This window comes from Bufo gargarizans, chromosome 4 (genome assembly GCF_014858855.1).
Source record: "Bufo gargarizans isolate SCDJY-AF-19 chromosome 4, ASM1485885v1, whole genome shotgun sequence".
Classification (NCBI taxonomy): Eukaryota; Metazoa; Chordata; class Amphibia; order Anura; family Bufonidae; genus Bufo; species Bufo gargarizans.
Window position 1 is genome coordinate 423,754,155 of NC_058083.1, and position 13,558 is coordinate 423,767,712.

Sequence of the window (13,558 nt, forward strand, 5' to 3'; positions counted from 1 at the left end):
CGTTGTATCTTACGGCGCAGATGCAAGAATTGGAAGCGCATGGAAACATTAGGAAGCGCTTTCGGGCGCACGCCTCTGCACCACAAAACATAAGACGTCTTTGCTGTATTTTGCAGATCACGGACCCGTTCCAGTGAATGAATCTGCATTCACAGCAGAGTGCACACGGCTGGGTACCATGCAGGGATCCCTCACATTCGTGAGCATTAGTCCTAAGGCTGGGTTCACACGTGACCGATTTGCTGTTGCAGATTCTCATGCACCAAATTTGCAGCATTGTACAGCACAAGCAAGTGGATGGGTTTTAGCAATCGTCAGGAGAAACGGACCTGCGGTGTGGATTTGAAATGTGCAGCATATCAATTTATACTGCGGATTTCACCCCTTACAATGCAAAGAATGCGACTGCGTCTAAGACTACTTTCACACTTACGTTATTGTCCGGGATCAGGGTCCGGCAGAGGATCTCAATACCAGGAAATAAACGTTTCCGTTTAGTCCTCATGCATTCTGAATGGAAAGAGATCAGGATGTCTTCTGGAAGAGATCAGCGTTCTGTTTTGTGACTGGATACCTAACCGCTGCAAGCTGCGGCTTTGTGTCCGGTCACAAAAACGGATCCGGCACTGAAAACAATGTAGATCAATGGTGACGGATCAATTTTTTTTAAGAACCTAAAAAAAAATTATCTGTCACCTATTGACTTTTAATGTATTTAGTGATGGATCCGTTTTTATTTCACACATCCTAATGGAACGGACGCATCCTGATGTGTACAATCAAAGCGGATCAGTTTAAAGGGGTTATCCCATCATAGACAATGGGGGCCTATCGCTAGGGTATGCCCCCATTGTCTGATAGGTGCGGGTCCCACCCCTGGGACCCGCACCTACAAGGAGAACGGAGCCGGGGAGAGTTGTGGCTGGAGGACCCCGCCTCTGGAGGACCCCGTTTCCCGGGGTCCGTCCACCACCAGGCGCAACTCCCCGCCTCTCCCATTGAAGTGAATGGGAGCGCACCGCGCATGTGCGGCCACCACTCCCATTCATTTCTATGGGGCCGACGAAAATAGCCGAGCCTGCGCTCGGCGGCTCCATAGAAATGAATGGAGGGCGGCTGCGCATGCGCAGTGCGCCCTCCTCAAGTTTCTCCGCTCCGTTCTGCTTGTAGGTGCGGGTCCCAGCGGTGGGACCCGCACCTATCAGACAATGGGGGCATATCCTAGCGATAGGCCCCCATTGCCTATGATGGGATAACCCCTTTAATTCCGGTATTGAGATCCGCAAGCATGAAAGTAGCGTAATCTACAGCTACTCTGCACCAAAATCCACAGCGTCTAGTGCTACAGATAAGAAGCAACATTCCTGCAGAAAATTCTCAGCTAATCAGTCACGTGAACCCAGCCCAAGGACTCATGCATCAGAGCTGCGTTTTCTGTGACTCGGCTGTGGTCCCATTCACCTCAGTGGGGCCGCAGACAGCACACCGTGTGCTGTTCACATCCGTTGATCTATCATGTGCTGCCCGTTCTGTTCCTCAAAATTGTAGAACGCACATGGTCGGCATCCGGCGCGGTCGAGTGCATGAGCCCTAAGGGTGCTGCCACATGTTCAGGCTTTTTGAAGCCAAACTCAAGTGTGGATCATAAAAGGAGGGAAAGAATAAAGGATAGATACTGGAGATTTATCAACCAATGTAAACAAAAACTGGCTTAGTTGCCCATAGCAACCAACCAGTTTTCATCTTTTTTCCAAAGAAGCTGTGAAAGGTGGAATCTTATTGGTTGCTATGGGCAACTAAGCCAGTTCTATTTTACACCAGTCTTGATAAATCTACCCCACTATCTTACCTGTGTAGTCAAATCAGCTTCAAAAACAGCATTAAAAAAAAACCTAAACGTGTGGCAGCACCCTAAGTGGTGGCACCGTGGGTTACACAGAGGTCACATCACCACTAGTAATTTCCATGGTTCTTCTCCGTTAAGGCTGCTGAGCACAATATCAAGCACAGCCGCTATATAATGTTCACCGCTTGTTGAGCTGTGAGAAGGCGGCGGCGCCACTGCCTTCTCAAAACGGCTGAGTAGTACAGATACTGATGACCAATGCTGAGGAGATCAGTATAAAAAAAAACAAAAAAAAAAAAAAACGCAGAAAACCCTTTTAAAAGGGAACCTGTCACCGGGATTTTGGCCATAGAGCTGGGGACATGGGCTGCTAGATGGCCGCTAGCACATCTGCAATACCCAGTCCCCATAGCTCTGTGTGCTTTGTGTTAAAAAAACGTTTTGATCCATATGCAAATGAACCTTATATGTGTCCTGTATCCGGAGATGAGTCCAGCGGAAAGGAGCCCAGCACTGCCCCGCGCCCTCCGAATCCCCTCCTTGCTGGCTGACGTCACAGAGCTGGAGCGCCGAAATCTCGCGCATGGCGAGATTTCGGCGCTCCAGCTCTGTGACGTCAGCCAGCAAGGAGGAGATTCGGAGGACGCGTTTCGGACACCTGAAGGCATAATAATGGCGGTTGTGACTAAAGTCACAAAACGAGGGGGGGGGGGGGTAATCTAAGATTGCCTTATGTGTATGGAGGCACAGATGTCTTTTTTTTTCAGCCTTATAAACTATGTTACCATGTAAAGGGGTTCTACAGCTTTATTTTTTATTTTATTTTTTTAACTGATGATCTATCCGCTGGATAGCTCATCAGCATCTGATCAGCGGAGGACCAAAATCCAGGACCCCCACCATTCAGCTGTTTGAGAATACAGCGATGCTGGCAGTAGCACCGTGGCCTTCTCACCGTTTCCTGCAGGCCCAGTGATGTCTCCACTATTATCACTGGCCTGGGTGCGGCTAAGCCCCGTTAACTTGAATGCAGAAACCCCGTTAAAGTTTAAGGGACTTTAAGAAATAAAGAAATGACAATACCTGAATCAGTCGCTGTGAGGCATGAATGTTTATTTCACATACAGTCACATTCTGAACATACGGCTAGAATCTTCATTCTTATAAAGAATATAACATACAAAAATGGGAGGCTATCCGCACTGCTGAAGCGCAGGTAGGATAACATTCTGAGATCATCAGCCCATATCAGGTCACTAATTAGGCTACATGCACACAACTGTTCTGTTTTTTTGCGGTCCGCAAAAAATGGAAGCCACCAGTGTGCCTTCGGCAATTTGCAGAACGGGCGGCCCATTGTAGACATGCCTATTCTTGTCTGCAAAATGGACAAGAATAGGACATGCTATATTTTTTTTTGCGGGGCCACGGAACGTAGCAAAGGATGCGGACAGAACACGGAGTGGCGTCTGCATCTTTTGCGGCCCCATTGAAGCGAATGGGTCCGCACCCAAGCAGAAAACACTGCGGCTCGGATGCGGACCTGAAAAACGGTTGTGTGCATGAGGCCTTACCCATGGAAGTATGCCAGCGTGCTGCCACTGAAACGCCAGGGCTTCTATATGGTGCCCAAGTCTCATCTTGTACTCAGGAATCCTGCTCAGGAGACAAAACTCTATTTTCCAGCTTGGACAATTTCTTCTGTAACATTTCTAGAAGTACATGTTGCTGAATATAAGACAAAAGAGAAAAACAGAATAGTATTCATTAACCAGACAAAATAAATAACATTAAACTTACTAATGTATTGTGATTGTCCATATTGCTCCTTTGCCGACTTGATCATTTTTCCATCACATTATACACGGCTCGTATCCAGGGGTTACGGCCACCGCTGCAGAGTAGATACAAAGTGGCTGGGACAGGAGATGCTGCACAGGCGTGTCTATGTATGCTCCCACGGTCTTGGGCATCAGAGGCAACACAGTTTTTTACCTACAGTGTGCAGGCACGACCGCCGCTGCTGGATTACAGGGTGGTTGTAACCCTAGGAAGCAAGTAATGTATAATGTGATGGAAAAATGAACATATGGATATGGACAATCACAATACATTAGTAAGTGCCTTGTATTAACTTTCTCTACATGATAAATACCACTTTCTGAAGTGAGACAGAAAATAATATACTTAAAAAGTATTTAATATACACTAGGTGTTAGTTGTGTATTACTAATAATCTTGAGCGAATCGAGCTTTGGATCATAGACCCGAAGTCGATTCGTTCAAAAACGTTGGTTTTAATACTGTTAAAGCATTAAAATGTATGGGGCACCATGAAGCCAAACTTCGTCTCAGCCGAAGTCGCACAAGATTTCGGTGAATTACTACTGTATTCATATCTGCGTATTTAACCCTTTCCCAACCAGCTCTGTACTAGTACGGCACTAGCTGGGTATTTAAAGATGGCACCCGCTCCTGAGTGGAGTGGGTGCCATAGCCGCGGGTGACACCCGTGGCTAATGTCCGCAATCGGCAGTAATGCCGATCGCTGACATTTAACCCCTTTTAATCCTGACCACGGCATCTGAGCATGTGAAACACCAAAAGCGCGCGCTTCTGGTGATGCTCGGGCACCCCCCGTGCAGCGATCGGAGGATCCGGAGCTTGTGTGCAGCAGCCCCTGTCTTTGTGAATGACAGGAGGAGGCTGCATAGTATTTACTATGGAGCCCTTGCCTCCTTTGCCCAACATAAAAATAAGGGTACTTTCACATTAGCGGCAGGACAGATCCGACAGGCTGTTCACCTTGTCGGATCCGTCCTGCCGCCACTCCGTCCCCATTGACTATAATAGGGACGGGGGTGGAGCTCCGGCGGTGCACGGCGAGAGGCCTCCGGACTAAAAGTACTGCATGTCCGACTTTTTAGTCCGACGGCCTTTCACCGCGCACTGCCGTACTGCGCCGGAGCTCCGCCCCCGTCCCATTATAGTCAATGGGGACGGAGTGGCGGCACGGCGAAATACCGGCAGGACGGATCCGACAAGGTGAACAGCCTGTCGGATCTGTCCTGCCGCTAATGTGAAAGTACCCTAAAAGAACTAAAAAGAAATAAATAAAAAAAAATACACATCATGGGTGTCGCGAAAAACGCCCATAGTATAAAGATATATACCCCATACAGCAAATAGCAAAACGAAAAAAAAAGCATCAAAATGTCGCCGTTTTTGGTCGCTTCATTTTCTACCCAAAAAAATTAAAAAGTGATCAAAAAGTCACACACACCCCAGAATGGTATCAATGAAAAGTTCAGATCGCCCCGCAAAAAATGAGCCCCCATACAGCTCCGTACACATAATTACAAAAAAGTTAAATGGGTCAAAATATGGCGACGGAAAAAAATAAATTATTATTATTTTATCACCATCAAAACGCAAGAAAAACTATACAAATAAAAGGCATCGCTGGATTCGTACTGACCTGTAATCTAAAAGTAAGTGGTCAATTTTATCACAAATAGAACGTTTGCAATTTCACCCCATTTGGAATTTTTGTTCCAGCCTCCCACTACATCACATGCAATATTAAATGGTAGTGTTGGAAAGTACAACTTGTAAAAAACAAGCCCTCATATGGCTATGTGAACAGACAAATAAAGTTATGGCTCTGGGAAGGCAGGGAGCGCAAAACGAAAACGCAAAAACAAAAAACCTCCAGGGTAGAAAGGGTTAAAAACTATTTAAAATAGGAATCCAAAGTGGGCTTTGGTATTGGCTGGTACCTTGGTACCAAAGCCCACTTCGGATTCCTATTTTAAATAGTTCTTAAATAGGCAGATAGGAATACTGTAGTAATCCACCAAAGTCGTTCACCGAAGTCTCACGTGACTTCAGGCGATATGAAGTTTGGCTACACAGAGACAATACATTTTAATGCTGTACAGAAATGGCATTAGGATCTATGATCCAAAGCTTGATTCGCTCAAGCCTAATTAGTATATTACTAAGATGAGACTGTGTACACAACTCCACAGATGCAGGGACAGTTTAGAGGGTTGTTTGGCATAGAAGGCCCGTTTTCATTTAATCTATGTGGGAATTCAGACTTTATATAGGGTTGTCCCATGAAAAGGGAAGCCAAAGCACAGTCAGTGTGCCGTGCACAACTTCTTCACCATTAGAATCGCTTTTGATACTAGAAAGAAGATAAAATACAGCACTGGGCGCTACATGCAGTATAGTGGGGTTATGCCAACAGAATCAGAACACTTGGAGCTTGTGTCACTAGGATATGCCACCAATGTCTAATAGCTGTGGGTCCCATAGCCATCTCTAAAATGGACATTACATGCATGTCCGCTCTCCATTTATTCCTATCAGACTGCTGAAAATAGCTGAGTGTTGACTTGGCCATTTGCGTCTTTCCCATAGAAGTCAATAGAGAGGTGGCTGCGCTTCCCATTAATTTCTATGGGACTTCTGAAAACAGTTAAGTGCACTGCTCGGCTATTTACAGCACACCATAGCAATGCGTGGTCTGCCCTCCTTCACATTGTGAGCTCCATTTTAGAAATAGCTGCATGTCCCAGAGGTGGGACCCACAGCTATCAGACAGTGGTGGCATATAGCTTTAAGGCATTGCTCTCACCTTCTCAGGTTGTGAGAAGCCACAACCACTACACAAGCGTAGAACAATCAGTTTCTGGACGATGACCAGCAGTAGGTGTCCAGTTGCCATCACTGTGTGAATCCAGATGTGGGAACCTGTATACAGCAATATCTGGGGGAACCGCAGAGTAACACAGTGGACTCCAACGCTCATCCAGTGGTGGATCAAACCTGATTTCCACAGGAGTCTGAAGAAGGGTCTGTGTCCCCGAAATGTCTTCTGGTTTAATACTAATAAAGCAAGTCTGATCCACCAGCGCTGGAGTCTGTAGTTTCCACTCAGGTGCCCCCAGATATTAGAACAGCCCGTCATGGAGAGAGGTTGGGCACCACACTGACTATCTGTGCGGGGACCTTTGAGGGAAAGGCTTGATATCAAACTAGTAAGTTAATAACCACCTTTTTAAATTCTTCATCAAAATACTGACATGTCTCGAGGGTGAGTGGGGCTTCAGAGGCAGGGATCATGGCATGAAGATCCTCTCCCAATGTGTATCTAGAAGAAAGAAGACACTGTTACATTGTGGACCATCTCAGGATCTCTCAGTCCAATGTGACTTAGGGCTTACTCTTTAACCGCAGTGCTGTCAATGTTGTAGAGATTCAGCTTGGTGATCAGATGTGGTGGTGTAGAAAAGTAAAACCTGCCAAGTGGGCTGTCACAGTTACTGCAGTGCAGGGGATGATACTTGCTACAATGGGAAAGGAAGAAAAGTCATTTTAGCGTTCAATGCAAAGCAGGGGGGGGATTAAAGGGGTTCTGTGCTTTGGTCAATTGTTACTTGTCAGACAGTTCCCCTGACAATAAGTAGATCACAAGTGTCGCCCTAGGGATACCCTCCTGAGATCAGCTTGGATGTAAGCAGCGTATGGAGCTAGAACAGCATAGCGCAGGGGACTGAGCAGTGCTGGTGTCCCAGCTCCTCCCCACAATCTCCTCCTATTGATGACCTATCCTAAAGTATGTTAGGATCAGGAAGACCCCTTTAAAAACATTACACACTGCCCATTCATAAATCAGTGCGCTGTGTAATGCAGGACAGATCCTCTAAGAGAAATGCTTCTTGTGCCCACTCTTCACTCCAGCACAGATGGGAGTCAAGTGTTGTGAAGTGGTGTAAAGAATACCCTTTCTGCAGCATAACGGAGCAAAAAGTACCTGCAGAGAGACATACCTGTCGGCCTGGTCGGGATCGCTGGAACTCGTCATTTTGTCACATTTTACAAACTCTGAAACGGCTGTGGAGAAACAGACAAACGAGGGCATATAAACTGGTGGGCTATGCCAGAGGGTCATTACAAAGCGGGCACAACCAGAGGAGTCACCCAAAATGCACGTATCAAATGAATGGGGTGTTTGCTTTGTGCGGTCTTCCATACGGGAAGTCACAAGGATTTACCATCAAAATGTGATGGTCACTGGTGCAACCAACTAGAACAAGAGAGCCCTGCCGGCAGTTAGCCCTGTACCGATAGTTAAATTGGTGTTCTATTCACCCCTTTCTGTGCTGGTGTACGGTACGTGACCACTGCAGCCCATCCCTGCATACCGGCACGTCACCGCTCCAGGCTGTTAACTAGGCTCGAGATCATTGATCCCAAACATTCAAAAACGTTGTTTCTAATGCCGTTTCGGTACAAATCGACTTTGGATCTATTATCCGAAGCTCGGTTCGCTCAAGCCTATTGTCCATGGCAGGAGGACCAGAGAGGCGACGCTGGAGGGCTTGACCGAGATTTTTTAGGGTCTAATGTGTGCCCAGCGATACAGGACCTGTCCAGGGAAAATGCTACATCAAGGAAGATCCTAAGGCTACTTACTGTCAGTTTTTCATGGCCATTTTCTAGCCGTCTATCAGTTTTTAATTTTGCATACGTTTTTCATGGCTGGTGAATTTCATTGGTATATAATATATATATATATATATATGTAAAGATCCCAATCCCTGCAGTGCCCTCAGTACAGTGGTCCCCATAGTGCCCCCACATGGAATAATGCCCCCAGATGTAAGGTTTCATTTGCGCACAGAGGCAGCCGCTCTCCTCTTCATTGAGCAGGGCCAGCGCTCAGCTTGATGATGTCACCGCGTGCTCCCAGCATGATAGCGTGGTGACATCATGCTGAGCACAGGTCCTTTGTATCAATGTGGAAGTGGATGAGGTAAGTTTTTATTTTTAACCCCTAAAAGACCACACTGTCCTAGTGTATCCGTCTAACGATTGTTAGACGGGTGTACTACTGTCTAAGCGGCCGTTAAAAACGGTGCCATTGTTTTCAATGGGGTCCATCTGGCCGTTTTCACGGCTAAAAATAAGAGACGTCCTTTTTCTGACAGCCGCTATTCGCTGATCACACATCACCTGCGTGTAGCCTCAGAGATTCTATACAACAGCCTCTAATAGCAGCAGGTTAGCTGAGAATTTCCTGTGACTGACATACTTCTAATACCATTACATGTGCCATTAACCCTTTCAAGACCAGGTCATTTTCCGTTTTTTGGGTTTTCATTTTTTACTCCCAGCCCTCCCAAAGCCATAATTTTTTTATTTCTTTTTCAAACACATAATAAGCCGTATGAGGGCTTGTTTTTTGTAGTAATAGTTATACTTTATAATGGCAAACAATGTAGTTGGAAGTGGGACAATTACAACAATACCACATATGTATGTTTTTTGTTTCTTTTTAAATATTAAAACTTTGGTGAGGGAAATTTTTTTTCTTTGTATTGCCATATTCTGACCCCCTATAACTTTAGTTTTATGTGTACTGAGCTGTGTGGGAGCTCATTTTTGCGGGACGGTCTGTACTTTTGTGTGTGCAAGGCTTTTTGATCACTTTTTATTTAATATTTTTGTGGCAGGTGAAGCAACCAAGAACAGCGAATCGGCTATTTTGACTTTTTTTCCATTTCGCCTTAGGGTACTTTCACACCAGCGTTTTTCTTTTCCGGCACTGAGTTCCGTCACAGGGGCTCTATACCGGAAAAGAACTGATCAGGTATATCCCCATGCATTCTGAATGGAGAGTAATCCGTTCAGGATGCATCAGGATGTCTTCAGTTCAGTCTTTTTGACTGATCAGGACGCATGCTACGGTTTTATCTCCGCTCCAAAAAACTGATCACTTGCTGGAACCGGCATTCATTTCCATCGAAGTGTATTAGTGCCAGATCTGTCTTTAAGTGTTCCGGCAAAACGGATCCAGCATTCCGGTCTGCGCAATGCAAAAAAAAATTTGGGCCGGATCAGTTTTTCCGGATAACACTGGAGAGACAGATCCGGCATTTCAATGTATTTGTCAGACGGATCCGCATCCGGATCCATCTGACAAATGCCATCAGTTTGCCGGAATCCTCTGCCGCAAGTGTGAAAGTACCCTGATGGGATAAATATTTTTATATTTTTAATAATATGGGCGTTTTCACACGTGGTAATGCCCATGATTTAATTTTTTTTTTTACTATTAGAAATGCACTATAGGGGGTCATTTATTAAGACCGGCTTTTTAGATGCCGCCTTAATTCCCCTCATGTAGAGGGTCCGGCCTCTACATAACTTTGGGGTATCCACCACCTGTCCAAATGTAAGACAGCTCCCTTCCTGGAGTAGATTAAGATCATTTTCTACACATAAAACAGACTGCGCCCTCCGTGTTTTTTTTAGACCTTGCATAAGCGGGGTTAAAGTCGCAGATTGTGGTGCAATTAACCTATGCGCTGCAATCTGCGCCAGATATACGCCAAAACTTTATGTATATCTGATAATAAATGAACCCCTATGTTCCTATGGGGGGGGGGGGGGGGGCGCTCTATAGGAACTTGTGTGCGGCAGCACCAATCCTGAGTACAGGGGCTGTCGCACACTGCTTCCGGCTGCCCTGATCCTCGCCGGGGGGAGACAGGATACGGCTGGGAGCACGCGCTCCTGGTCTTTAACTTAAACTTTAAGGCCTCTTTCACACGAGCGTGACAGATTAGGTCCGGATGCGTTCAGTAAAACTCCCACCATTTGGCCCCTTTCACACGAGCTAGTATTCAGCGCGGGTGCAATGCGCAAGGTGAACGCATTGCGCCCGCACTGAATCCAGACCCATTAATTTCTATGGGGCTGTGTACATGTGCGTTGGATTTCACGCATCACTTGTGTGTTGTGCGAAAATCTCAGCATGTTCTATATTCTGCGATTTTCATGCAGCCCTGGCCCCATAGAAGTGAATGGAGCTGTGTGAAAATCAATTGCGGATGCGATGTGTTTTTTAACGGATGGTTGCTAAGAGATGTTGTTTGTAAACATTTAGTTTTTTTATCATGCTCGTGAAAAACGCATTAAATCGCATTGCACCCATGTGATAAAAACTGAACAAAATTGCAAAACTGACTAAATTTACCCAGACCTAATCCGCTCGTCGGCAAGGGGCCTTTTGCAAGCAAGTTCAGTCAGTTTTGTCTATAATTGCGTTCAGTTTTTTCCGCGCCGGTAAATGCGTATTGATGCGTTTTTCACTTGCATGATAAAAAAAATTAAGGTTTACAAACATCTCCTAGCAACCATCAGTGAAAATGTATTGCATCTGCACTTGCTTCCGGATGCAATGCGTTTTTTACTGAAGCCCCATTCACTTCTATGGGGCCAGGGCTGCATGAAAACCGCAGAATATAGAACATGCAGCGATTCTCACGCAACGCAGAAGTGATGTGTGAAAAACAACGCTCACGTACACAGCCCCATAGAAATGAATGGGTCAGGATTCAGTGCGGGTGCTATGCGTTCACGTCACACATTGCCACCGCGCGGAAAACTCGCTCCTGTGAAAGGGGCCTAATGCATATAATCAACTTTATCGTTGAATGCAGACACTAGCCCCAGGTGCCCGCTGCGGTGTTGGTGGACGTCCTGTGACTGACCCATCATTGCCTTCTGTTTATGACACAAACCACAATGAAGAACCTAAGCTGAATCCACTCTACAACTAAGGCCTCATGCACACGACCGTGGTGTGTTTTGCGGTCCGCAAAAAACAGATGGTGTCAGTGCGCGTTCCGCAATTTGGGGAACGGCACGGACAGCCTTCAATATAAATGCCTATACTTGTCCCCAAAGCGCGGACAAGAATAGGACATGTTATATATTTTTTTTGCGGGGACGCAGAACGGGGCATCTTTTGTGGCCCTATTGAAGTGAATGGGTCCGCATCCGAGCCGCCGATGCAGACCAAAACAACGACCGTGTGCATGAGGCCTAAGGCTACTTTCACACTAGCGTTTTTGCTGGATCCGCCATGATAATTCAACCACCCGTTATGTCTAAAATAGCTCTGATGGATCAGTCTCTAAAACCACTGAAAGTCAATGGGTGACGGCTGTGTTTTCTTTAGTGTCCGAGAAAACTGATCTGTCCCCATTGACTTACATTGTGAGTCATGGCGGATCCGTCTTGCTCCGCATCCCAGAACGCACTCAAACACTGCCTGCTGCGCTTTTGTGTGCGTCATGGGAACACAACGTATTCTGGTGCGCTCCGTTCAATTCAGTGTCGTCCCCATTGACAATGAATGGGGTAAAACATATCTCAATAGTGGAAAATGAAAGTGTGAGTAGGTTTACTTTCACACTAGCGTTTTTTTTTTCCGGCATTGAGTTCCGTCCTAGGGGCTCTATACTGGAAAAGAACTGATCAGTTTTATCCTAATACATTCTGAATGGAGAGCTATCCGTTTAGGATGCATCAGTTCAGTCCCTCTTAGCATGCTGCAGTTCTCTCACCGGCCAAAAATCCTGAACACTTGCTTAATCCGTCATTAAGTGTTCTGGCAAAACAGATCCAGCCTTTCGGTCCTTTAAAAATGCAAAAAAAAAAAAAAAAATTCATACCGGATCAGTTTTTCTATAAGGCACCGTAGAGATGGATCCAGTATTCCAATGCATGTCAGACAGATCCGGGTCCGTCTGACAAATGTCATCAGTTTGCGTCCGGATTGCCGGATCCGGCAGGCAGTTCTGACTGAATACACAATCAGTCTCTAATGAGTTAATTGGATACTGGTGCGTGCCTTGTAATCTGCGTCCACCACAGGATCGGACAGATCTGTATCCTCTGCCTAAGGATAGGCTGTGTCACCATATGGTCTAGTGCTGAGGACAGTCATTTGGGGACCAGAAGTGCAGTGTCCTGTTTGTCATCATTTGCACCTCTGCAGCCATTTACTGGCCTCAGCGGTCACCACTGCACAGGTGCACATAACGACAGACAGGTGAAAGGGGATCGGATGCTGTATGAGTAGGTAAGTGCTCTTCTTTATACATAGCAGATCGGGGCCAGAACTACAATAGTGGAAGGTGAGTTCACTGAATACAGCGCCTGTATCTTATACAGTCAGGACAGGCTTCCCTTCTCTGGGAGTACAAAAGGAATGGTCACTTTTAATGGCTGCTAGCAGAGGTAGTACATCGTGTTGACATTGATGGTGACGCCTTCTCTCACCAGGAGGGAAGTGCTATCTTAGCAATGTTACATACGGGTAAGTCTAGCATTGTGGCCCCTCCCCGGGGCCCCAGAACACACCCAGCTCAGCTCTGTCATCCCTACCCTTCAGCAGGACCACACTATCTGCCTGCAGTTTGCCGTTCCAGTCGTTTGTGTCTCCTAGAGGCACCTGGCAGTTGGCGCACAAATACACGACCCCGTCATCATCTCTGCGATTAAGGCTGCTCAGCTTGAAAGTGAATCCGTGGGCGGCCGCCATCTCTCCACAGCAAAAGCTTCACGATTCCCGCCAAAGTCGCACAGGGACCAACCGTGACGTCACTGAGCCTTCAGAAGCGTAACGGAGCGCCGAGGCTGCACAGGTCACATGACTCACTGAGCCCTGAGAAGCGTGGTTGAGCTGGACTGTGACAGGAATTGCAAAGCACTTGCGCACTTTCTGTAGGAATATATTCTAAGAAAAGTTTTTGAAACAAAAAAAAGGGGCATATTTTATATATCAATAAATATCTATAACATTACTACAATGTTAGTGTTCAGGCTGGCAACAGTCACCAGAGTAAG

The 13,558-nt window shown here is 46.3% G+C and overlaps 1 protein-coding gene across 2 annotated transcripts; it reads right to left on the reverse strand.

Moving 5' to 3' along the window:
* Positions 1–3,308: 3,308 nt before the first annotated feature.
* LOC122936051 (protein Mis18-alpha-like) lies at positions 3,309–13,279 on the reverse strand. Of its 2 annotated transcripts, none has more exons than XM_044292050.1 (5): positions 13,097–13,279; positions 7,687–7,750; positions 7,081–7,203; positions 6,911–7,007; positions 3,309–3,574 (listed from the first exon to the last, which is right to left on the reverse strand). In XM_044292050.1, the coding sequence occupies exons 1-5, from the start codon at positions 13,251–13,253 to the stop codon at positions 3,494–3,496; spliced, it is 522 nt and encodes a 173-aa protein (XP_044147985.1). In that variant the 5' UTR covers positions 13,254–13,279; the 3' UTR covers positions 3,309–3,493. The 2 variants fall into 2 exon arrangements, with proteins under 2 accessions (XP_044147985.1, XP_044147986.1); XM_044292051.1 differs by having other exon boundaries at positions 3,309–3,893.
* Positions 13,280–13,558: the final 279 nt, after the last annotated feature.

Excerpts from the sequence above, each read along its gene's own strand:
- LOC122936051 (XM_044292050.1), bottom strand. The coding sequence starts at position 13,253 with ATGGCGGCCGCCCACGGATTCACTTTCAAGCTGAGCAGCCTTAATCGC. Across the intron at positions 7,204-7,686 it reads GATCCCGACCAGGCCGACAG|CAAGTATCATCCCCTGCACT; the intron begins GTATGTCTCTCT and ends TTCCCATTGTAG. Across the intron at positions 3,575-6,910 it reads TTGATGAAGAATTTAAAAAG|CAACATGTACTTCTAGAAAT; the intron begins GTGGTTATTAAC and ends TCTTATATTCAG.